This window comes from Thunnus maccoyii, chromosome 13, assembly GCF_910596095.1.
Source record: "Thunnus maccoyii chromosome 13, fThuMac1.1, whole genome shotgun sequence".
Taxonomy (NCBI): domain Eukaryota; kingdom Metazoa; phylum Chordata; class Actinopteri; order Scombriformes; family Scombridae; genus Thunnus; species Thunnus maccoyii.
This window is the reverse complement of record NC_056545.1, coordinates 17,939,186-17,963,855: the sequence shown is the minus strand read 5'-3', so window position 1 is coordinate 17,963,855 and position 24,670 is coordinate 17,939,186. Positions and strand designations below refer to the sequence as shown.

General features: G+C 41.4%; 1 protein-coding gene across 1 annotated transcript in view; it reads right to left on the bottom strand.

Annotated features, from left to right (window-relative positions):
- Positions 1 to 19,173, bottom strand: part of mtnr1bb (melatonin receptor 1Bb) — a 41,056-nt gene extending 21,883 nt beyond the window's left edge. The window contains exon 1 of the mRNA XM_042431311.1: positions 17,831 to 19,173. Coding sequence (XP_042287245.1) covers positions 17,831 to 18,038 — 208 coding nt within the window. The 5' untranslated portion in view covers positions 18,039 to 19,173. The remainder of the gene's footprint in view (positions 1 to 17,830) is intronic.
- Positions 19,174 to 24,670: the final 5,497 nt, after the last annotated feature.

Here is a 24,670-nt window from a genome sequence, read left to right as displayed (position 1 = left end):
AAATGATAGTCAATATTTATTCAATGTAAACAGTATATTAGAAACGCAATTATTTTAAAAATGATTGGGCCTAAATGTATAATATTTTAAAGTGTGAAATTGTTAATAATGCACTATTTTCTAGTCATTAAATTAATAGCTAAGACGTTGTAATCCATAAATCATCATCATAAATGTAATGAAGTTATTAATATATTAAAATTGTCTTGTTCCCACTTTTAGATGACAATAGCTTATATATCGGAGTTTCCATATTGGAATGTGACATTGATTAATTTCCCCCATCAAATTTGGCCGTGATATATGCAACTGGTTAACCAGCAGCCTGTTCAGTGTCCTCACAGCCTGTAAGTTCAGTAGTGGCAAAGGGAGGGGAGGTGTGCTTTCAGTACATCATGGTCTGTTGTGGACAGAGTTGAAACACGTTGCACACCTGGCGCAGTAGTAGAGATTTATTTAGATCACATCCACAGATTTACACATTTACCAACTTTTTATTTTGTCATGGATGTACTGCGTGGTAGGGGTGCAAAAGGTATGCAGGCTGTATAAAGAATTCACAATCGGGCTCCAAACATTTATGCATAATGACATGTTTACCAGCCAAATCTGCCTTTTCTGGCTTCTACTTCTGAAACTATTACTTACATTTCACTAGCGGTAAAGTTTTTCTGCATTTTTACCATCACAGTCCTCTTTGCAATGAGTGACAGCTCTCTCCACTGCCGCACTGCTCCAACAGAGCTTTCCTTATGAAGAGAAATAGGGGTGTGGTAGTATGCTAATTATCGGTAGCAGGCACGCACCTGTCAATTTAGAATGATTCTGATTCAGTAACATTTGCACAGTAGTGAGAACAAAATTGGCCGGAGCGCACATGATTTTGTGTGAGCACTTATTTTGTGCGCAAAATAAGAACATTTCTACACACATATTAGTGAATGAATCCCAATGTCTCTTTTGCTCAGTCTTAAAATCAAAAGTATAAAAATAAAGTTTCAAGGGATAAAAATAAGGGTAAAAGTAGTAGAAGGTCATTTCCATTTTACCACCAGTCTCAGATTCTTTGAGCCTCAACTAAATTTTGAAGGACTAGACTATGCATGAGCCAAATCAACAACTGCACGCAGTGTCATTAACACCACTGTTTTGACCTGGCTCAGGTAGCCACAACAAAAGGGAGACATACCAGTGTTAAGTTTTAACAAAAATATATTGTATTAAACCAAAATGAACCAAATTAAGGAATTAACTAAATGTGTGTGTGTGTGTGTGTGTGTGTGTGTGTGTGTGTGTGTGTGTGTGTGTGTGTGTGTGTGTGTGTGTGTGTGGCGTGCGTGCGTGCGTGTGTTGGAGGGTGCATGAAAGCAAAAGAAATAACTAAGGCAGCATAACTAAATCAAAATAAGATGGGTGCATGAAGGGAGAAGCGGAGAGCTGCAAACAACAGCAGCAGCAACAAGCATTCAGAGCTGCGGCCAGGCTTTATCACCTGGGAACACTGGCACCAGTTGTTCCCAGGTGGGCTAACAAGCCACCTGCAGAGCAGAGCAGACAGACAGGTGAATAAACAGCAAACCAAAGATGACAGGGGTCATCCCGTTGAGACCCTTTAAGACGAGGTCCCAACGGGATCACCGAAAAACCAACCTAGACTAAATCACTTAACTTACTTAGAAAGTAATAAAGAAAAGAAAAGCACAGTAAAAAAGTACACACACACAACCTTCATCCTGCCCTCGAACTGCTACTTGCCTCACCCCTTAGCAACCCTGGTCCCTGAGAGGCAAATGAAGAAATCAGGTGAGGCAAGAGCAATCCAAAAAAGCAGGATGAAATGGCAAACTAAATTAAAACCCAAACAAATTACAAAACAAAACAGAAACAGTACAAATAAAAACACCACAATCCCTCACTTAATCCACTGAGGCCAACTACCCAACTCCAGCTAGAACGAAGGTTACCTTTGCTATTGTAACCCTAGTTCTATCAGCATAGGCGGAGCCCTCCACTGGACTCTATGGGTACTACTCTCCTCCTATCACGTGCATGTGTTCGCCCACTAAGCTCTCCATAAACATAGCCAGCCAATCAGGACATGCCTACCAGAATACAGTATATAAGGCAGCGTGCTTTCTGTCCAACATCCCACAACCTCTTCAACAAGCGGTGTGAGAGTGGCAGGTCTCATAGGTGGAGGGCTCCAGCTGTGCTCATAGAACTATGGTTACAATATTGTAACCTTAATTCTATCTCACACAGGCTCCCCCCCTCCGCTGGACCCTGTGGGTACAGTTGGTGGAGCCCGATGAATGAATCTGACCCAGCCCCACTGATCCTGACCAGCTAAAGGTTAATCGCAGTAGCCCACCTACTTCTTACAGCCTAGGCCACCACAGTGGAGAAGTAGGGGGCCCCAGCCAACCCAGATAGTATACCACTGAACTGGGTGAGGCCATGGCCTAATCTCACAGGGGTCTACTGTCACACAACAGACCCTCTGCACACTTCATTCCTCGGGTCATCAAGGATCACAGGAAAAATGCGGATGTATCATGTCCAGAAGGGGGTCAGATGAAACACAGCTGAAGCACACACCCACTTTTTTCACCAGTCTTGGGTTGATCCAGTGAGCAAAGACTGTGAAAGGGAGCCCGACATGTCCAAGAGATAGAACTATATGAATGGACAGCGTGTAGACCAAGACACTGTCATGCATATGTCTTCGACACTCATCCCACTAAACAAGGCCGCCAACACTGCCATGCTGCATGTAGAGTGTGGGGGGACTCCAGTGGGAGGGTCTCTTCTTACCTGCCTATGGGCTTGGGAGATGTACTCACAAAGCCACCTAGCAAGGCGTTTCTTGGATAGGGCTTTTCCAGCTACACAATCCCCGTACCACATGAACAGTTGCTTTGTGCATCTGATGGGGGCTGTGCATTCAACATAACATGCTAACAGGTGAACTGGGCAAAGCAGATGCAATTTTACCTCCCTGTCACCCATATGGGGTGGAGGGCAAAATACATCCAGCTGAATAACCCTTGACCTGAAAGAACTCTGTATGTTCTTAGGAACAAAGGAAGGATATGATCTGAGAGTAGCTCCACTGTGGTCACTCTGAAGCAGCATGCAGCTGGGTTGAACTAACAGGGCGCTTAGCTCACGCACTCTCTTAGCTGCAAGCAGCAAATCTGTCTTGAGTGACAACGCCTTCAGAGAGTAGCACTCCAGAGGCTTGTAAGGGTCCTTCACTAGAGCCTCAAGCCCCAGAGGCAGTTCCCATTGCGGGGTAGAGGCATGCATCACCAGGTGTTTTCTCCAGACCCCCTGCAAGAACTGTTTCTCAAAAGGGTGGCTAAAGACTGGTCTGTCACCAAAACCCTTGTGACAGGAAGAGACTGCTACTGCATACACTTTAATAGTGGTATGAGACAGCCCTCTATCCAGCAAACACTGCAAAAAGGAGAGAATAGAACCAACTGCACATCAGGGGATCTGGGCGGCTGTCAGCAGTCTACACAGGGTAGTGGTTACTGAACACCTCTCTCCACGCTGTCTCAATCGAGGCACTCAATCAGAACTCATGATGGTGTGTGCCAGCTATGAAGCTGGATTGATGAACTCTGAGTCTACTGTCTTCCAGCCACTGCAGTGTGGCATCCAGGTTCATCAAATGCTCTTTCTCTGTCTTCCTGGTGATAAGTATGTCGTCAAAATAGCATCGGACTCCAGATAATCGACTCAGTATCTGATCAATTGCACGCTGGAAGAGAGCTGGAGCCGATTATTCCAAATGGTAATCTACAGTACTGTAGAGGCCCTTGTGAGTGACTATCGTTAGCAGCTCTCTTGACTTCTCATTGACATGCATCTGGAGGTATGCTTGGTTGAAATCAATTTTGCTGTTTTTTTTTCCTCCAGTCAAACCAGTGAACAGATTATCAATATGAGACAGTGGGTATTGCTCAGCCTCCAGTACGGGGTTTATGGTGATTTTGAAATCCCAACAGACCCTCACAAAGTCATTTTCTTTTATGACCGGTACAATCGGAGTGGCCCAGTCACCTTGGCTGACAGGTTCCAGCACCCCGCTCTTGATCCTAGGCTGATTCAGGGCTCTGCTTCAACTTTCAGTTTTAAATACAGGCCAGTCTGGTATGATTTCCTCAAGCCACAAGCAGCTTAGCAGAGATGGAAAGTTTCCTTTAACCACATACAGTGGTAGCTTAGCTGTTAGACTGTTCACCAAGACCGTGACATCGATGAACCCTTTTGTTGGCACTGGCTCACCAGTTTAGGTTTTCAGGATGAAACTGGATGGTTGTAATGGAAGGTGCTGCAAGTTTTTTTTTAAACAGCATCAGACACAAGGGAGATTGCCAAACCTGTGTCAATTTCCATGTGCACTGGTTGCCCATCCAGCAGTGGAGAAACCCAGTATCCCTCTGGACCTCCAGTAACTGACAATACATACACTGCTGCCTCGTCTGATGTGCTGCTGCACACACCCGTAGAGTGGCTTTGATGCACACTATGTACAGACTGTCTCTTTTTGGCTTTTTTTTGTGTTATTTTTTGTGCTGTGTTTTGAGTTGTTGTCTCCCTTACTTTTGCAAGCATGTCACATGGACAACATTTGCTCTGAGTTCCCATTTCTTCCATGGAGCCATTGTGCAGTTTTCCGCTTGTACTGAGCGGACAGCGTGTCCATGGCAGCTAATTCCATAGGTATGCTAATTTCAAGGGATTTTTCTAAGGTAAGTGCACTTTTGCGTTTCTGTGCAGCTTCGCTCCGCAGCCCACATCATGAAATTCACATGTTCTGCCAGCTTCTTCAGTGCAGCTTCAAACACTGTTACAGACTCCCCTTCTTCTTATTTCCTCTTATGGAAATGAAAATGCTCAGCAATTACCAAGGGCTTTGGTGAGAAGTGGGCAGCTAAGGTAGCCACTATGCTGTCATAGCTTTTGGGCCTGGGCTTTTCTGGCTGAACAAAGCAACGCAGCAAATTGAAAGTCTTTGGTCCCATTGCACTTAAAAATGTCAGCACAAGCTTTGTTCTTTCAATACCGTTTGCTTGCACAAAATAATTGAAATGCTCTGTATAGGAGCTCCATTGCTCTGTATTTTCATCATAGGGGCCAATGCTACTGAACATCCCTGTCATTGGTCAGTGTTCCTAGCCTTGTTAGCAAGTTTCTGTCTGTTACAAAAGCTCCGGTTAGCTCCAGTTACCAGCCAGGTTGTTGTCCAATCCAGCCACAATCCAGCACAATATAGTGATGTGGCACAGGAATTAAGCCCAGCTCCATACCCTTCATCAGTATAAAATCCCCCTATTACTATACCGGGTGAAAAAGGCAGCACCAACTCCACAATAAATGACTGTTTAGCACCTGTGTCACACAGCAGCTTTGTCGGAACACACTTTTCACCACCAACCAAGGACACAACAGTGTCAAAGATGGATGGCTCAAAACCAGAACCAGTTTTGGGACTCAGGCCCGAGCCCAGACTTAATTTCACACGTAACGGTCTCTGCTCCAAAACTTTAGAGCATAGCATAGCTTGAGCAAACAATGGCGAATGACACAGAGGCGATGGTGAATGACACTTTAACTCTTGACTTTAACAGTGGACACTTGTCCTTCTAATGACCCTCCCCATGGCAGTATGATTACACACTCTGGCACCCTCAGGCTGCCCCCTAAATGAAGGCGTACGCAAGGAACCAGGAGAAATATTTGCACCACCACAGGAGTTACCACACTTGTCATCCCCATTTTTCCAATCACCCCAAAAACACGTCTCTGAAAAACTACCCTTATGCATCAACACAAAATCATCAGCCAAGTCAGCTGCTTTAAGTGCAGGACAGGGCTACTGTTCATTTACATAAGTGGCAATGCATTGAGGGATGGCACTTTTGTTCCAACAAATCAATTCACAAAGATTGTCAAAAGTATCAACTTTCACAGCTGAGCACCAACACTGAAAATGGGACACCAAATCACAATCACCCTTTACCCAATTCCTGAATTTCTGGCAATAGGCTTCAGGGACCAACTCGTATGCTCTTAATATAGCCAACTTCACTGTGTCCAAAGCATCCTCATCAGCTGAATAAGCCTCATAAACTCTCCCAGTGAGGACAAACTGAAGCATAAGTACTCTGTCCGAATCTGGTCAATTTTTTGCATCTGTAACATGTTCAAAAAGAGTGAGAAAAATGTCAGGGTCACACTCATTAAACGTCAGCATCAAACACAAATTTACCACAAAATCAATACCACCCGCTGCAGAGACAGCAAAAGCAGAATCCTCTGTACCAGACCCCCCCAGAGAAAGCTTGCCCTTGCGGATTAGCTGCAATTTGTACAGCTCTAACTCCATTTTCATTTTTTCAGTGCTCTGCCAAGTTTTCTCCATCTCAACTTGCTTTTGCAACCTCTCCAACTCAAGCTGCTTCTCCATGTCCTTCTCCAACTGCCAAAGTTTCTCTATCTCAAGCTGCTTCTCCATGTCCACTTGTATTCATAACTTCTCTTGCTCACACTGCATGGCTAACAGCTGCTGCTCAAAAGTCAAACCAGCTGTCTGCACAACTGCTAGTGCAGACACTGGCACAACCAATTTTTCTGTAACACACCTCGTTCAAACAAAAATGCCAAAACCTCATTTCTAATCCCATCCTGAAGTTTTTTCTCTATAACAATAATGCCATAATGGTCAGCTATTTGCACTAACTGCTTCTTTTTACAGCCATTTACAAATGCCACCATAGACACCTAAAAAAACCCCGACAAAGAAGCCATAATAACAAATTTACTGATACAGACAATAATGTGTTCACTATCGGACACACACTTGAGGCACAAGTTAACCCTGACAGAGAATTTCCCCCTCACTGTCTAAACAAAGCTTACTACCAACTCACCTCTTTTCTTGTGGCTTGCAGCAGGTATTTACGCTCTGAAAACCAGCGGACTTGTTAAGAGAACCCACAAAATCATGTGGATGTGCCCCCAAGACAGTTGTCCGAAAACAACTGACACTAACCACATCGCAACAACACTACAAAAAACAAACAAACAAAAAAAACAAAAAAACAGACAGAACCCAAAGGGGAAATGCCACTACAGCCTAAGAAGAAAATCTCTGTATACAGCATATCAGTAACACCTACCTTCTGTTCAGCACCTGGCAATCCAACACTGGGTCAGAAACAAACACTTCCAAAGAACACATGGTGTATCTCCCAAAACCAGAAACCCGAGCTAAACCAGAGCTGTTCTGGCAAACAAAGCACACAGCACTGACCTGGCTGAAGCGGCAACAACAAAAGGAAGACACACCAGTGTTAAGTTTTAACAAAAAGATATTTTATTAAACCAAAATTAAACCAAATTAAACCAAATTAAAGAATTAACTAAATGTGCAAAGTATGGGGTGTGGAAGTCAGTGGGATCAGTGGTGTATGTGATGTATGGGTGGTGTGGCTTTATGATGTTATCAGTTGTGCTGCGAAATCCACTGGTTGCAATCTGAACACAAATTCCTGTATAAATTAAATATAAAATCACTTTCCAGATGCATTTAAAATCTGTATCATACTCTTCACCTTTGGCTCCTAAACAGTCTTCATCTACATCTCCGTGCAGTTACTTCCAGGAGTAGATTAGAAAGTGGCTTCCATCCTGCTTCACTGTCTCTAACTGCAAACATTCTGTTTGTCTTGTTTGTGAATTCGTTTGCATGAATAGAGCTCTGTACATCCCTGCGACACCTCCCTCCCTGCTTTTTCTATTCTCATTTTCTCAACCTAGATTGCCCTTGATTTCGCATGTCTTCTCTATATCACCTCCCTCCTTTCATTCTCTTTCTCCTCCTTCTCTTGCAGCAAATCCCTTGCTTCTTCCACCTCTTCACCCACTGCTGCCTGAGGGTTTTGAGAAACTGTTACATAATGCACTTCAAATTATCACAATGCATGTATTATGGATATGGGGAGATACAGCGGGCATTACGGGATTTGATAAGAATAGAGGAATGAAATTACCGATCACTTGCTTTGCAGATTAAATGGGTCAATCTATCATGTTCATGGTTATTGAGATTAAAGAAAATTGTTCTGTCAGCTGCTGTGTGTGTGCATGCATATGTGCAAACTTGTGCTACTGAATCATCCCCCATCTCAGCACTAAAGTACTGATAACAACTGGGTGATTCTGATGACACATGACAGTAGTTCTTACATTGTCTCTGCTGTGCGCCTCTTCCTTTCATAAAACAGCATCACTCTCCTCCTTTTCAAAGCAAAGGATTTCAGCCCTTTTCTTCTCTTATCTAAATATTGGGCTGTCTTCCTCCATTTTATAGCCTGTGTCCTTGTCACTTTTCTCTTTTTGAGCTCTTCCAAAACCATTGCTTCCGCATCTCTCTCTAGCCTTGCTTCTCTCCTTCTTAGCTCTTCCTCTTTCCTTCATCCAGCTGTCTGTGTTCAAGGGAATTACAGAAGTCATGCTTCACCCAAAAGATGCAGGACAGTGTCTGGGCATCGCTCAGGCTGAAGAAGAAGCTGCCGAAAACATCCCCAGCAGTCATGTCCAACCTTCACTTCTGCCTAAATACTCACTGAGTAAGACAATAAAACAGTAAAACCAGATGATGAAAGAATTATATGGCAAAGCCTCAACACATACAGAAAATCCCCCAAAGCCCTGCAGACACTCTCCTCCCATGCATTATAGATCAGTGGCAACTCAGCTCCCCTATGGATTCTACACAAAACTACATGATGAAACTAGACTGAGTGGCTGATATTTGTCACAATGGGATGTATAATGGGATGTCAAATGCAATTTTCATGCAAGATTCCAAATGATTCAATATCAAGTAAATGGATTAATTCAAATCAAACTAGCAACAGAGCCCCTGTGTCTAATCTCTTCCCCCTTTCTTTTTAAGCTACAGCTTAACACTCCTCTATTTCCATTTCGCCCGCTCTGTGATCTCTCCCCCTCCCTGCCTTCGTTTTCTCCATCTCCTCTGTTACGCACATGAAAAGGTTCCAATAGGGTCATTGCTTGGATGGTATGAGCCTGCTTTCAGCTGTCTGGTTTGGAGAACCCTTTTTTAACTGCGCATCAGAAGGATGAGAAAGCTCCTCAGGATTAGAGAAAATCTGATTGATCTTAGAACCTGTTCAGATGGCTGATCTTCTGTTTTGATTTTAATGAATTAAAATCAAACATGCAAGTGCCCCCATGGCAAAAAAACCCTTGGTTGGGATCATAAATTATAGTAGAACCAGAAAGGATCTGAGGATGCCTACTGGGTCATAGTGGAAATGAAGGGCATAACTATGTTTTGAAAGTGATGAGTAGAATATTAAAATCCATTCTAAACCTAAGAACAGAGAAGAGATGCTCCCAAGCTAAAATCTTAGTTTCTGCATTCTGTAGGCTTACTTGCTTGGGATTTTAGTGATGCAAGAATAAGAAGAGATACACTAGTATAGAAAGAAAGTAAACCTACACTGTTTGAAACCTTAAAACAAGGGTTGCAAAGTGCTTCATGTCAAAAAGATCAACTTTTTTATCAAAGGAACTTCCTACTATAGTGCACCCTTTGTGCCTCACACTCTTTTTTTATCTGTTGTGGATTTTTTTCCATCATATTTGATATGGATTGGATGTGTTTCTGGTTTGCTCCTTGTAATTTGTAGCAGTCTAAGACTCACCAAGACTAAAATCTGAACATGATCCTGGAAACAGCAAATGGATTATTGCTCAAAGAAGAGTAAATACACAATGAACTGGAAGAGAAATTATATTTACCAACAACATTACCCACCCATGTAGATAACTTATGATTCCTATTTCTGCATGCTGAACTCTTACTAAGTTGTTTCTCATTAATGTCACTTTGAAACACATTTCAAGTGTTAAGCAAAGCAATTTATAACTATAATAAAAATCAAACTATTGCAAGGCAATTATGTTAAGTTGTACTTTTATGTAGAAATGAATCGGAGAGAAGTTTTTCAGTAGTTGGTAATATCACATTTTGAACCAGCACAATATTCACTGATATATTAGGACTATGATATAATGATGTGACATATCTCAGCTAGGCTTATCTCTTGCAGACACTTATCAAATGAATCCCTTGTGAGCATGTAACAGAAAGAAAATCACTGTGCGTCATTGTCTTTAATGACCTATTACTCAGATTGACAGTTAATGTACATTATAACTATAGAAAGGGCAGCAAGATGGTGTTCGTGTTCAGAGAGGTCCCTTGCAATAGTCTGCCAACAGCCACCTGTCTTGTCAAAAATGTCTTTGAGCGAGACACAGAAATCCCCTATACTTATTCAGTTGGGAAACATTCTGGATTAATGTGTCAGCTGAATGCCTAAAATGTAAAGATGTGAAGTGTAGACTTAAGAACTGTCCAATAAACTAAAAATCTAAAATTGTCCATTAGAAACTCAACACACCAGTTCTCTGACTTTATCACTTCTCTCACATTACTTCAGTCACACATGCGCACATGTTTGCAAACTTTTGAGGATAATGTTTTGACTTGCATTCATTTACTGAGGGCGAACACTTACAGTAACTCTAACATAACCCTTACATACCCTGTGTACAGTAACTCTTAACCCATTTGTAACCAAGTCCAAAATGTTAACCATGAAAAATCAGCCTTTTAACATGTCAGGACCAGCATAAAAGTACTCATGTCCTCAACCAAATTGCCATCAGAAGTGCCTGGATTTTAAAAAGTTGCTTGTCACAAGTATAATTAAACCAAACAGACCATAGACATACACATGTACATGCTCTGTCTCTTTCTGTGGTATTAATATTTTAATCACTTTTTCATGTTTTATCAATGTAAGGAAAACATAAAACGAACTAGAATTAACATGTTTCAGCACCATGGAGAGAGTGAGATGAAGAGACTGGGTTTGAGTGTTTCAGCACCATGGAGAGAGTCTAACGAAGGGACAGGTTTAAGTGTTTCAGCACCATAGAGAGACACACATGAGGTGAATGAGTTTGAGTGTTTCAGCACCGTGGAGAGAGTCAGACAGACTGGGGTTTCAGTGTTTCTTCACTGGGGAGAGAGACAGTGATGAGACTGAGTTTAAGCGTTTCAGCACCATGAAAAAAGACAGTGAAGAGACTGGGTTTGAGTGTATCAGCATCTTGGAGAAACAGACAAAGAGACTGGGTTTGAGTGTTTCAGCACCAAGGAGAGAGACCAACAAAGAGAATGGGTTTAAGTGTTTCAGCACCAAGGAGAGACAGACAAAGAGACTGGATTTGAGTGTTTCAGCACCATGGAGAGAGACCAACAAAGAGAATGGGTTTGAGTGTTTCAGCACCAAGGAGAGAGACCAACAAAGGGACTGGGTTTGAGTGTTTCAGAACCATGGAGAGAAAGACGAAGAGACTGAGTTTGAGTGTTTCAGAACCATGGAAAGAGGCAGGAGGAGAAAGACTGGGTGTGAAACACTGCACTGAGTAGGAAGTGTAATTTCAAGCCTCACACCTGGGACACACTGCCTACCTCGCCCTGAACAGTGCTTGTGCGTCACTGAACTGCTGTGGCTCCCACACATGTGGTGTCCACTCAGACAGTGTTGCTGGTGTGGCACTGTGACTGCAAGCCCTACATTTCTACATAGACTTTGACTTTCATAATGGCCATAATAGAATGTTTCATATCATTTCATTATAAATTTCATTTATATTTATTTAAGACAGAAAAGGGTTAAGAAGTGTGTGCTCAATTATGAAAAATGAATAATAATATGTAAGGCGAAAGCGCCTTTCTTTCTGATGGGCATGGTGGGGTCTGGTTGGGGTTATTTCTGTGTCAGCCACATACACTCCTCACACAGGACAGCTTTTTTTTATTGACTTTATATTGATTATTCTGCCAGTTAAACCCCCACTGTCATGGCTACAAATGGATAAAAGCCCTCCATAATGACTGACTAAGTCCTGACTAACTGTCAGGAGGGAAACTGATAACAAATAAGAAATTAGCAACACAGAAAGTGAGCAGGAGTTGAGAAAGACGCTCCGTGTGTCACTAAGTGCGCTGGAGTTCCCCTCCAGAGAGGCTCCCTGCCCCAGTGTGCACTGCACAGGGGCAGGGAGGCATATTCTACAGATACAGACATTGAAACTATAGTGAAAGGTGTAATGTTGCTGGTATGATGTCAATATGACTATCAACAGACCATTTTCACTGCCTTTTTTGCTGAGAACCACGCAGGTCATGTGGAAAAAAATAGTTTTTGTAGAGATTATTATTAATATCATATTATTGGATGGTATTGCATTTTTGAAGAGCTTGAGATGTTCAAAATATCACGAAAATTTGCACATGTCAGAACTGGCGAATATAGCAAAGTTCTGTAGTAATTGGGCTCGTGCCTGGCCAGCAGGTTCCATACCACCCCCTATGTTGGGATAAAATTGCTTGGATGTTCATGAAATTCGGTGGGACAATTGTTCTCATAAAACTTTGCACTCATGTTCGGTCTAGTAAGTATTTTGATTTGATATCACATTTGATATTATGGCACATTGGCTCTATAGCACCCCCTAATTACTTTCAGAGGTGGCGTAACCAAGCAGGTAACTCCCGGTCTGAGAAGTGAAGCCAATGCAGAAGTGCCGTAAACCTGCATTCTTTCTAATGGCCATCAGGAGGCGACTCCACTGGCTGCAAAAAAAAAAGTCTGATTGCATAGAAGTCTATGAGAAAATGACTCTACTTCTCACTTGATTTATTACCTCAGTAAACACTTTCCTAATGCGTTTATGGTCTCAATTGCTAGTTTCAAGTCTTCTTCAATACATCATGATGTTCATTTTGTAAATTATGGCCCCATTTAGAGTGAAATAGACAATAAAGCAGTGTATGCTTTAGGGCATGGCCATGTTGTGATGTCATGCTACCATGGCAACAACGTTGCTAGCGAAAAACAGGCATTATCCCTGTTAACCATAGATTGTAAATGCACCATGCTAACCAAGCTAGCAGCTAGCGCTATGGTCAGCTCCACCCGTCCAAATATGGTCACTTCTGGCTCCAAAAATTAAACATGATGATAGTCAAATCCAAGATGGTGATGGTCAAATCACTACACTCGAGGTCTCAAAACGGCAGTTCATAAACCAATGGGTGACGTCACAGTGACCAAGTCCATATTTTTTTTACAGTCTATGGGTGTAACTTATGTCGTGGCGTAACCGATATGTGATATGGGTCTTGGGTTTGGTCGCAGCAAAATGGCTCAAGGGCGGCCCCTAGAAAATTTCAAAATCAAAGCCCCACCTTTGAATTTGACATAAATGTACAAAATTTGGAAGGCAGATGTACCATCTTCAGACTTTTTTTTAAAAAAAGCCTCTTGGAGCCATACCCTAAGTCTGACTTGTGACTTCAAATTTGGTATATGACACCTGAAGACCTTTGTGTTGCTAAATTAGGAACCTTTTGAGTTTTAGTGGAACGCCCTTGTCCTGGTATGCCAGACAGTTTTGGCCAAAAAATGAAATAGGAAGTTGTTGTAACTCGACTTTACATTGTCCAATCGACCCCAAATTTTGATTTGAATTGACTGGAGTCCAGGCACGACCACACAGAAATGTCAATATTGAGTCACAGTCATAGCGCCACCTACTGACAATATGTAGTCAGCCTTATGTGACAAACATCATCTGATTTACATGAAATTTACATGGTGTAGTCTACACATGATAGACTACACCATGTAGTACACATGACGTATAATTATTGTGTGTTCTCAAGCGCCATGTAGTGGACACAGGAAGAGGTATTTATCTCCTTTGTGCAACATCATGAAAATGTATATGCATGTCAGGCAACCTCCACCAAATGTATTGCTGCATTAATGATCCACTTGTGTAACACTGCCTACTGGAAACAGGAAGTCAGCCTTATGTGAAAAACATCATCCTATTTACATGAAATTTACATGGTGTGGTATACACATGATATACAGCAACATGACACATAATTAGTGGGTGTTCTCTAGCACCACATAGTGGACACAGAAAGTGACAGCTAACTCCTTGCAATGTCCAATAAGAGTCCAAGCCTGAAAACATCTACATGCCTGCAATAAAAGCCCTTCAACTGTGGCGCACCTCAACATGCACGAAGGTGCGAGGGCCCAATCATCGCTGCTTGCAGCTTTAATTTAAGCATTACTCTCTGTAGCGGCAGAGAGCTTTAGAGAAAAAGTAACTGGAGAGGGAATGAGAGGGAGGGGGAGAGATATGATGTAAATAAAGTCTCTTTGAAGAGAGTCTCTGTAATGTGTGACCCTGTCTAACTCGCTTTGAAGGTTTGCAACACCTAAGCTCCTTCAAAGACAAATCTCAGGGGACAAAAACCTCTGCCCCACACAAGTGTACAAGGCACTTTTAACATACTAACACACACACCATTCATACAGGAAAGCACAACATCACAATAAGATGTGTATGACTTTTACTGTACTTTATTATCCCCTTTATATCCCTGAATACGCTCTATGTGTTTCTACGTGAAGGCCTCATCTGTAAGAGTGCTTGTATGTGAGTCAAAGCTTTCCTTTAAAAAAGACAAATTTCAGGGGACAAGTGGTTCTAATGGATCATGAATGCATTCATGTTTGCGACTGAACGTCTGCAGCACGGGCTTGCCAGTATATACAGTACAATAGCATATAATGAGAGAGAAAGCTCTTTAAATGAAACATTGTGGAGTTTGAAAAGACAAAAGGGAAAAAAGTGAAAGGGCAGAAAGGTATTGTGCAATCCCTCTACAATTAGCTACATGGCCGACATGCACTAAACTTTTGATTTGTGTGAATTACAGATATCTTGATGTCAATTCAGTGTAATAATAACAATGAGTCTGTACTGTAATATTTACTATTATTATGTATATATCACTATTGTGTGTGGGTGAGACTAAAGCAGAATTAGTCATCACCCACCAGCCTAGCATCTGACGAAATATTGCAGTCAAACACTCAGCGGTCAGTTTGTTCTCTGTTCCGCAGGACGACACCTCAGGGACTTATGCAAAGCTATGACCACTGTAGTGGCTAATCATGTGTTACCCTCTGCTCCTGTTGTTATTGTTTTAGGTACTGTTGTTAAGTTAAGTATTTTCCCATCTAAACTGTTGAGTGGGTTGTTTCAGTCTACAGTATTCATCCTTCGGGTTCATGACTGTGGGTTCAGCTCATTTTCTGAAATGCTGAGTGGACTGTTTGAGTTGAGAGAGATCAAGGCAGAGATGCACCATGTGAGTGGCAAAATGAAACACAATCTAACTATAGAGGAAACAAGAGGAAACCAAGAAATGGATTTTAAAAAAGGATAAGACACATTTTCCAAGAATATCTTGAAATTAAGCAGGCAAGCTGTAAACTTTTTTTTTTTTGTATTATTATACACAGTAGTCTTATCTGGTCTACTAGATAGTCTCAATGGGGCAAACTGTAGACATGATTTAACAGAAGATATGTCGGGTGTCCCTGTGCAGGCAATTGTTCTTAAGATGAAAAGTTATAATGTGTCCGATAAACGTGTTTTGCCAAAGGGCAAACGTGATCACAGTACAGAGCATGATCTTATCCAATATGCTGATTTTTATGGAAGGGTTACCATCGTATGTGCTGTGTGAAATTTACGTGGGACAAAAACTACCTGAATTTTTCTTTGATTCTCGCTGGGGTCACGTGACTGTATAAAGTCACTGTATCACCTCATATATAAAAAGGTTCAAGCAAAGTAGTGCAGGAGTGAAGCGATAAAGATGTTAAACATGCTCACTGGTAACAAAGACCAACTCTCCATTGAATAAGTCATAATCTCTGTTTTATTCACCCAAGAGGTGAGAAGAATTCTGTTTGATTACATTCAGTTCTATGAATGTAGCTATCTTAAGTCTGTCACTGTGCATAACATTTAATAAGATAATGATTAATAAGATGCTTTTATGTTATGCTATACACATGCAATCACTCTTGACATATTGATCCTGATTTACAAATGTGTTTCTTAATTCTTAACTTTTTGAGTTCCACTTCTTTTTAACAGCGGCAATAAATGAAAAACCTTGATTCGAGGTGATTCAGCACTATGAATAAGCTGAACTTTACCTAGACCTTAAAAAATCCATGCTTAAGTGCAGAATGTGGGGTGAGTCTTTCTCTGAAGAGAGCATTGCATTCAAACAATCCAGTGATCACTGTGTCTATCTGACTGAAAAAATAAATTAAGTTTTCCCATGTGAATCAATACAAGGAGAGGTTCATAATGTCCTTAAATGAAAGGATGTAGTTGTTTTGGTTAATCCTCCAGGTATTTTGCCCATCGTTTAATAAGGAAAAAAGATTCCTGGTTACATCCTGCTGGCTGAAAAAATAGTTGCTGATGCAGCTATGCAATATGCAAATAAATGCATATTTCCTGCCCTAACTGTTGCATGATAAAGTACAAAATAGATGGTCAGCAAAGTGAGTCAGACTTCACTGCAAAAAATATCCATCTTGAAGTTTTTAGTCTCACATTTATTCTTAAAACAATTTCTTTAGCAAATTTTAAAGATCTGCCATTAGAATGAAATATAGGGTAATTTGTTTCACGAATTTCTAGTTTAAAAAAAGTGTCAGCAGATTATACTGAGGAGATGAAAATAAACAAACCAAAGCCAAACATAAGAAACGTGATTCATGCGTGATTCATGAGGTTGATTACCACGACTACATTTTTTTTTTTTTTAGCTGCAGCAAGAGTTCAGTGAAAGTACCCTTCCATGCTTTATGATTCGGCATTATGTTTGACTGTAGCTGCATGAGGTCTCCTGGGTAATTTCACACATTCACATCAGAAAAGGTTCATCAAGACCATTATAGTCAGCTTTTCATAAGGACTCAACTGTGCTTATTAACCAGCTCTTACACAGCAAGTGTGAATCAGATTACCTTTGAACTTACTGGGGAAGAGTGCAAGAGTGAGGAAAGAAAGAGACGGTAACGGTACTATAGTGCAAAGAATCAATCCAGTTCTCACTATAGCAGCGTTATATAAAGTTGTGAAGACATAACTGGCCAGAAATAAGTCTTCCACACACTATCCTTCAACTGGAAATGTATAGGTTATCTCCCTGTACCAGACATCACTCTGTCCATATCCTGTTCAGATGCCCTTCAGCAATAAATAAAGCTTACACTATATGGTGGTCTGGATAATGCTGTCAGCTATGTAGCCAATGCATTTAGGTTGCGTGCAGGCTGACAGAAGTAGGTTCACACCCAATCCAAAAGTATGAATTCAGCTGAGATTGTGTGTTGTAATTTCACTTGCATTCCTACTTTTTTTTAATCTTTAAATTGACTAAATTTCACAAAGTTAGTTTGGCATAATTTCTGTCACTGAGGACACTGGTGACAGTGATATGGGCCAAAGTGCGTTCAAAGGTCTATGGGTCATGAAAGTATGAAATGCGCACAAGCAGATTAGAGAAAGAGGTGGCGGATTAACGCAAACTATAATGAATCTACCCACGATTCATACCATTTTCAAACACGGGAATAGACGAATTATTATGGAAATTCATAATATCATAGTAATGAAATTTAAAAGAGCAAAAATGAGATGTGTACCTCAAAATATGAGTTATTATTAGTGGTTGTGATCACTAATTATCGGGTTTACCGACCTCTGTAGTTATATAAAATTAGGCTACATCATTGCATGGGACGAATCTTACCCGCGTTCCTCAGTTTGCGGTTCCTGAGCACCGAGATGATCACCAGCAGATTCCCCAGCACATCCACCACCGTGGTGAAGATCAACACACTTGCCAAGATTGCTATGACCCAGGCGGGGCGGGCGCTCCCCTCCGTGGCCAGTGTGCGCTCTAGCTGCCCCAGCCGTGGCTCTGTCCGGTTCTTTATGAGTGAGAATGTGTCCGGCATTACTGGCCCACAGCCCAACGCTGCTTCCAAGTCCCAACTGTGTCTTATGTCCCGCAGGTACCGCCGGTACCGGTGTGTCCTAAATGAAACATGGAGCGCACCTGGGTGCCTCCCCGAGTTCCACAAGAACGCACGTCGAGTCTGCTACTCACAGTAGCCTATAAAGACAATATGAGTTACTTAATATTACGGGGTGATCACGTGTGACCTATATAAAGTTACAAGGACTCTTGTCTTTCTTTATCTTCGCATAAAAGTCATCCCTTCACGTGCCACCAAAAGCTCAGACACGGCGCGGTTCCACACCTCCTCTCTGGTGAGGAAATATAAATTATTTGTCGTTTAGACAATATCTCATAAAGGAAGGTCCAGACCACTCATATTTTAAGTGCTCATCCTTTTCAAGTGTCCCTGGCTTGCTGGTTGGCATTTCTAACTCCCATCCGTTTACACGTGCCTACGTTGAAAAAAAGAAGGCTATTCCTCTCTAAAATGTCAAACCATTGCACCGCCTCGGGAATCCCTCTGATTTAATTTGCTGTTCCCTGAAAAAAACGGAGGAACGAATGATCTTCTCTAACCATTTGAGATGTCCTTGCCATGCGCTGAACTACGACGCAACCGGCGCTGTGCGTTGCGAGGCGGCACTGTGGTAAATATCACGGAGAAGCCCTCAGTCAGGCACACAGCAGGACGTGGAGAAATCCACGGAGTGAAGACGGAGAGAGACACGGCTTCACAATCAACATTTTTACCTCCGATTTGGCTGTATGTGTTTATCCCTTTCCCTCTCCTCTTACTGTCTTTGACTTTCTCACCCCATCCCCTACTACCATACCGAGGTATGCGTGCAAACAAAGGCTTCCCTCCATTTCCCCTACCTATTCCCAGCGTGACTTCCCAGAATCTGTCTTTGATCTCTGCACAATGCTCGGAGGTGCTCTAAGTGTGCACACAGCGGTGGGTCGGCATGGGAAGTCCAATCCGCACACTGTGACTTATGTGGAGCATTGGTCATACAGATGAGTGAGAGAATATTTTCAAAGTACAGTAATTAAAGATCAAAATCCAAATCGGACTGTCATGTATGTAAATAATTATAAGGTTTATTAAAGCCAGTGGCAATGCGTTAACATTTTCACACAAAAAACAAGATGAAAATAATAATGAAAACAGTAAGAGCTATTTAGAGTCTCTAAATTGCAAACACAATATATTATTGATTGAACCAATATCCCTCAGCAGTGTGTTCAAGCCTCCACCAGGGTGCCATTTTTGGAATCTGGACTAAAATTCCCCTTTGTGCACAGTGCAGTCAGAGCAAGTGGAGGTGGCAGTCTAATCCCATGCCGTCCGGAACGTGGACATCTGATGGCAACGGTGCAGTCAAACTCTCCATCAGATCCAGTGGATTCATATGTCATCGATACTGTCAGGTCCGGTGGTGACACATTGAGGCCAGCGCCATTCACTTGTTTAACTTTTCACTGCTGTGTACGGCTGCACCGGATGCCCTCAAGCACAGCAGCAGGAACAGATTAGAGCGGCCCGTGTCAACCTCTGAGCAGGGTGATTTGCTCCACAGGCCTGATGTGATGACCAGGAGACAGACAGTTCTGGCTCTGAGGTCAGCCAGATAGGCAGACACATATATACACTTTGAATATGGAAACAAATCTAAAAGCATGGGACACTGCCCAGTGCCTGGACCTGAGTGAATGCATAACAATATCACACATCAGGAAAACCGATGGCCTTGATGGTGCAAAACACAAAACATTAATCTACTAACTGAAAACTGGCAAGTCCTGATAATGCTGTTCTGGCTGTGATAGACATGCTCCATAAACTTCTGAATCTATAGTCAATGCGATTGCCTGCTCTGAGAGAACTCTCATATTATCTAAAGCATTCGCATATGGCAGAGAAACAAGCAGTTTTGTTATGGGAATAAAAGCAGCAATGGCAAACTGGCCACAGCAACTGGGTATCAACACTGTCCTCTACAAGAACCAGTCATGTAAATGCTCCATATGGCCATTTTCTTCATCCTGTACTCTACGGGACAATATGGGTTTATCAGTATTGATGATACAGTCTTCAACGGCCAGCTCTCTCAGAACCGTTGTTCCGCAAAGAATTTTTTCGAAATCACCAGATGGTGCCACCAAAAGAAATGTTTGAGAAATTGGGTGTAAAGTAAACAAGAGAAAACTGGCCTGGCAATAGGTACTGTAGATATTTCCCTGTTGCCAGTGCCTTTGGAAATAATGTAACAAATGTATTTGTACTGCATTCAAGAATACAAAAAAGACATGTAATCTTTTAGTAGCACAGCTAATGAGATGACAAACAGGTTTGGAGGAAGAAGATGAGTAGCATGCAGAGTGGATACAGAGAACATGCTTTTGATATTGTAGTAGCTCATTATAACACAAGTGAAATGCTGTGATTATTAAAATATGCATATTAAAGGTTTTGAGATGTATGAACTGATAACCATGTGGGTCAATCATTGTCATAAATAATTAATTGTGTATTTTAGATGAGGGGATCAAATGATATTGTAGTGTTTCATATGATAATAACTCAGAAAACTGCACTATTTTGTTAATGTTCTTGGAGCATGTGTTCTCTGTAATGCTTTGAAGTTCTTTCAAGGTGTAATGTATAATATATAACCGTGTAAGAGGCATTGTTCTTGGGCAATGTCGGTCAGTCGATCCGCCACTTAGGTCCAGACTGAAATTTCTCAACTGTTTGAATGGGTTGGCATGAAATTTGGTACGGACGTTCATGTTCCTCTCAGGATGAATTGTGATAACTTTGTTGATTCACTGACTTTTCATCAATCACCATTATCTAGTCAAAGCCTAATGGACTAAATTCTTAGAAAACTAATGACATTCCCATCAGCTTGTGTGTTAATGTTAATAAATACTTAATACTCAGTTAGTAAAGTGTAATTAACAATTCTAAGGTTGTCTGGTGTTTACCCTCCTCCAACATTACACTTGCTTTGTCTTTTCAAGTAATTCATAAAGAAAAACCACTCTAATGGACCATTTGACCACTTACCTTTTAAAAAAAAGGGGGCTGCAGAGCATCTGGACCAAAATCAATTTATTAACAATTTAATGACATTTGTGACACTGCAGATTTGATCAACTGTTGTGAGTTCTTTTTTAATAACTTCAAAACATTTATAATTGCACATGAGTGAGATGACTCTTTTGTAACTGCAGGAAAAATTGATTATTAGAACGTTAGCAAAACCCTTAATAAAGGGAGCATGATTAAAAAGTGGTACCATAATTTAGGATGCACTTGCAGTATTGGTACTGTTGTGCTTGGTTATTGTTTTGAATGCTCTTTAGGAATCACATTCATTATATGATCATTTGTTTGTCTGTTAGCTGGTAAATTTTGGTGGAAAATCTCAAAATTTTACAAAAACTGCATGAAATTTGGTGGAAAATGGGCCCCAAACCAAGGAACGTTTAACAAGATTATGGTATGATCTGGATTTGGAGTATCTGCCATTACATGATTATCATTTTTAGCCACAACGAGGAAACTGATAGAGATAAAGACTTAGAGGTCAGAGGTAAAGATGGTAATCCCAAGGGTATGTCTGCAGTGTCAAATAATTTTATTTTTTTATTTATTTATAATGTTCATGGCAATGATAGGAATAGTTTCTTTAGTTGTTTTTAGCACTAATGGAGGTTTGTGCTCTCCAGTTGGCTTCAAAGTGTGTTCATCACACAGTCTCATGCATTATGACTGTTCTAACATTAGACTTTACAGTCCATCTTACATCAGATGGACTGTAAAGGTTACTACCAAAGGCATTTCACGCTTGCACAGTTCATCAAGAGCCCAATAAAAACCTTACAGTTGTGGCAACATCAGCAAATCTAGTTGCTTATTCTGGTGGCGATCATGAAACCCCCCTGATGATCAAAGCACAATATAAAGCAGACCTCCTTCTTCTTCAAAATCAGATCTCAGCAGTCTCAAGCATGACAGTGTACCAATTCCTCTGAGCTGAAGCAAATAACAACCTGAGCTCTCAGGCCCATGATGCATTCATTCTGTTTCACCTCTGTTTAAGGCAGCATTTCTTTATAAGATCAGAAAAAAACTGGGGTACATTGTAATAAAGTCCAACAGCGTAACACTGAAGGCTCCTGTCAAATCAGCCTAGCAGAGCTCAAGCCAAGGCTTATGGAGGTTAAAATAAACATATCCCAGATAATGGGATTCAGCTTTTTCTGTGCTCATTACATAGTTTGCAGAAAGTTGCCATCTTTTCCATCCAAAGAAATGTGACAAAAGTTTGAGACAATTACTGCCTTTTAATGCCACACAAATGTGATAACGTTCAGTAACAGTCGAGTCGTGGAATAATCCAATGACATTTATGCACTTAAATCACATAAGAAAATCCAAAATCCAATAAAGGACATGAAGAGTAGTTAACTTCCCCGTCTCATACATAGCAGTTTTGCAGGCATATGCCAGAGGATTGCCTTAGTAATAATCTGTTAAAACAGCAGGGGGAGGGGGAATGATGGGGTAGGGCTGGTACACAGCTTCCACCACTCAGTCACACACAGCTGAGGGCATCTTTCTGATGTAAATTCACATCCTCATATGTGTATGTGGACGTGACCCCTTTCCATTCAATCCCTCCCCCCCTTTTTTTATCAGCAGTGTAGGCATATTGTTTCTGATTATGCTCATAAGATTAAAGTATTCGTGAATAATACATGTGATGAGATTGCTTGAGACACTGAATGCATTTGTAACCATTACGGTCATGTGAGTGTTTACGTGTGTGCATGCATGTGTGCCTGCGTGTTTATGTTTATGTGCGTGCATGTGTCCATGTCATCAGAGGCAGATGTTAGGCACATACAGTAGATTAGGTCTGGCTGGGTGTGTAATCCTGGTGTTACTGAGAACAGCGTGGATTTATAATCACCCACACAGCTACCCCTCAATAAGCAGGAACAGGGGAATGGTAATCTCTCTTACTTTTCCCACTTCTCTACTCATCTCTCGCCTTCCTTACATGATCTATCCTTCATTTCCCTCCTCCTCTATGTAACACCCCTTCATCCTTCTGTCCATCCCTTCCCTTCCCTGCTGCGTCCAGCCAGATCTAGAGGAACGTCATTGTGAAAAATGGAGCATAAACGAAGAAGAAGGAAAAAGGGGGAGGGGGGGGGGGCTTTGTGGGGGAAGAGAGAGGTTTTAAGTGGCTTAGCTGATTCTGTGGTGTAAATGCCAGATGGTCCAATGAAAAGCCAGCAGAGCTAAAGGGACTGGCAGGTCCTCATCAGTTTTCTCTGATGCATGATGAATAAACACAACAGTCACTTTGTTTATGGCTCTCTCTCTCTGTCTCTTGTTTCTCTCACACGCCATCCCATTTGCCTTTGGTTTGACCCTGTGCCTGTCACTAGGATAGCCAGCATACTTAGAATGCGTTAAATAAGAAAGACGGTCATCAAAACAGTGTGCCATAGAGAGTATGTAAATTATTGGGACATGTTACATAATCCTTGTCAGAATAACTGAATAAAGTGTGAATCTGGATGAATAAATTGCTTGTAGTTTTTTTCCTCTCACAGACCAGACAGCAGGACTTTTTCTACCTATGCTGTGTTGTTTACATTTCTGCTGTTTATTCTGTTTGCCACACATACGGCTGGAGGCAGAGGTAGTGTTACGTAATGTTTTGCCTGTAAGGATGCATGTCCTGTAGGTAATGACTCTTCTTTGGCAGGATCACAACAGAAAAGAAAAAAAAGAGAAAGAAATGAATTGCAAGATTCAGAGAAAGCTGACATGCCACCTGCACTTTTTGGAGAAGTCTGGCTGTTATCACTTGAGACATCTTTAGCATATTATGCTAATTGATCAAAATCCCATTTTCTGTGTTGCCTTGTTGTGACAGGCAGGGGTAATAGAGGAAACATAAATGCAGCTGTTGTGATCACAATGAGAAACAAAAACAAGCCTTTTTATTTTTAGGCTGCAAAGTTGGTAATCGAAGTTTTGGAATCTCTCCTGCAGTGACAAGTTTCATCAAGTTTTATGTGCATTTTACACAGTAATGCATGGGTTTTTTTTTTCCTGGGCTGAGGAAAATAGAGATTCATCTCCCTCGAGTTCTGCTTTGTACCTGTTTGAGCCTTTTGTGGTTCATGGTTCCTGCAGGGAGAAAGAATAGAACTGGAACAAGACAGCCAGCATTTGACTATGAGCTATTTCCATCTATTTCACTGACACAAACTGGCATGCACTAAAAGATATATGAAGCATTTCACTAAAATAATGATATCCACTGTTCAAAAATGGACCACTTACTCTGACAAAATTACTGCTGTCATGAAAATACAGTTATTGCAGCAGCTGTTGGCTATAGTAAAATGTACACTTACCAAATAGTAATTTTGGAGGATTTAGTGACAGATTTTGGAAATGTTTATAAATAATTTTAAGGTACCTCCCAAACCTCGCAGACACTCAGGCATGCATGCTACTGCTGAATCCCAACTTATCTCAGGGCATGCATGCACAATGCTCATTATTACATGTTTAGGAGTGGGCGAGTCCTT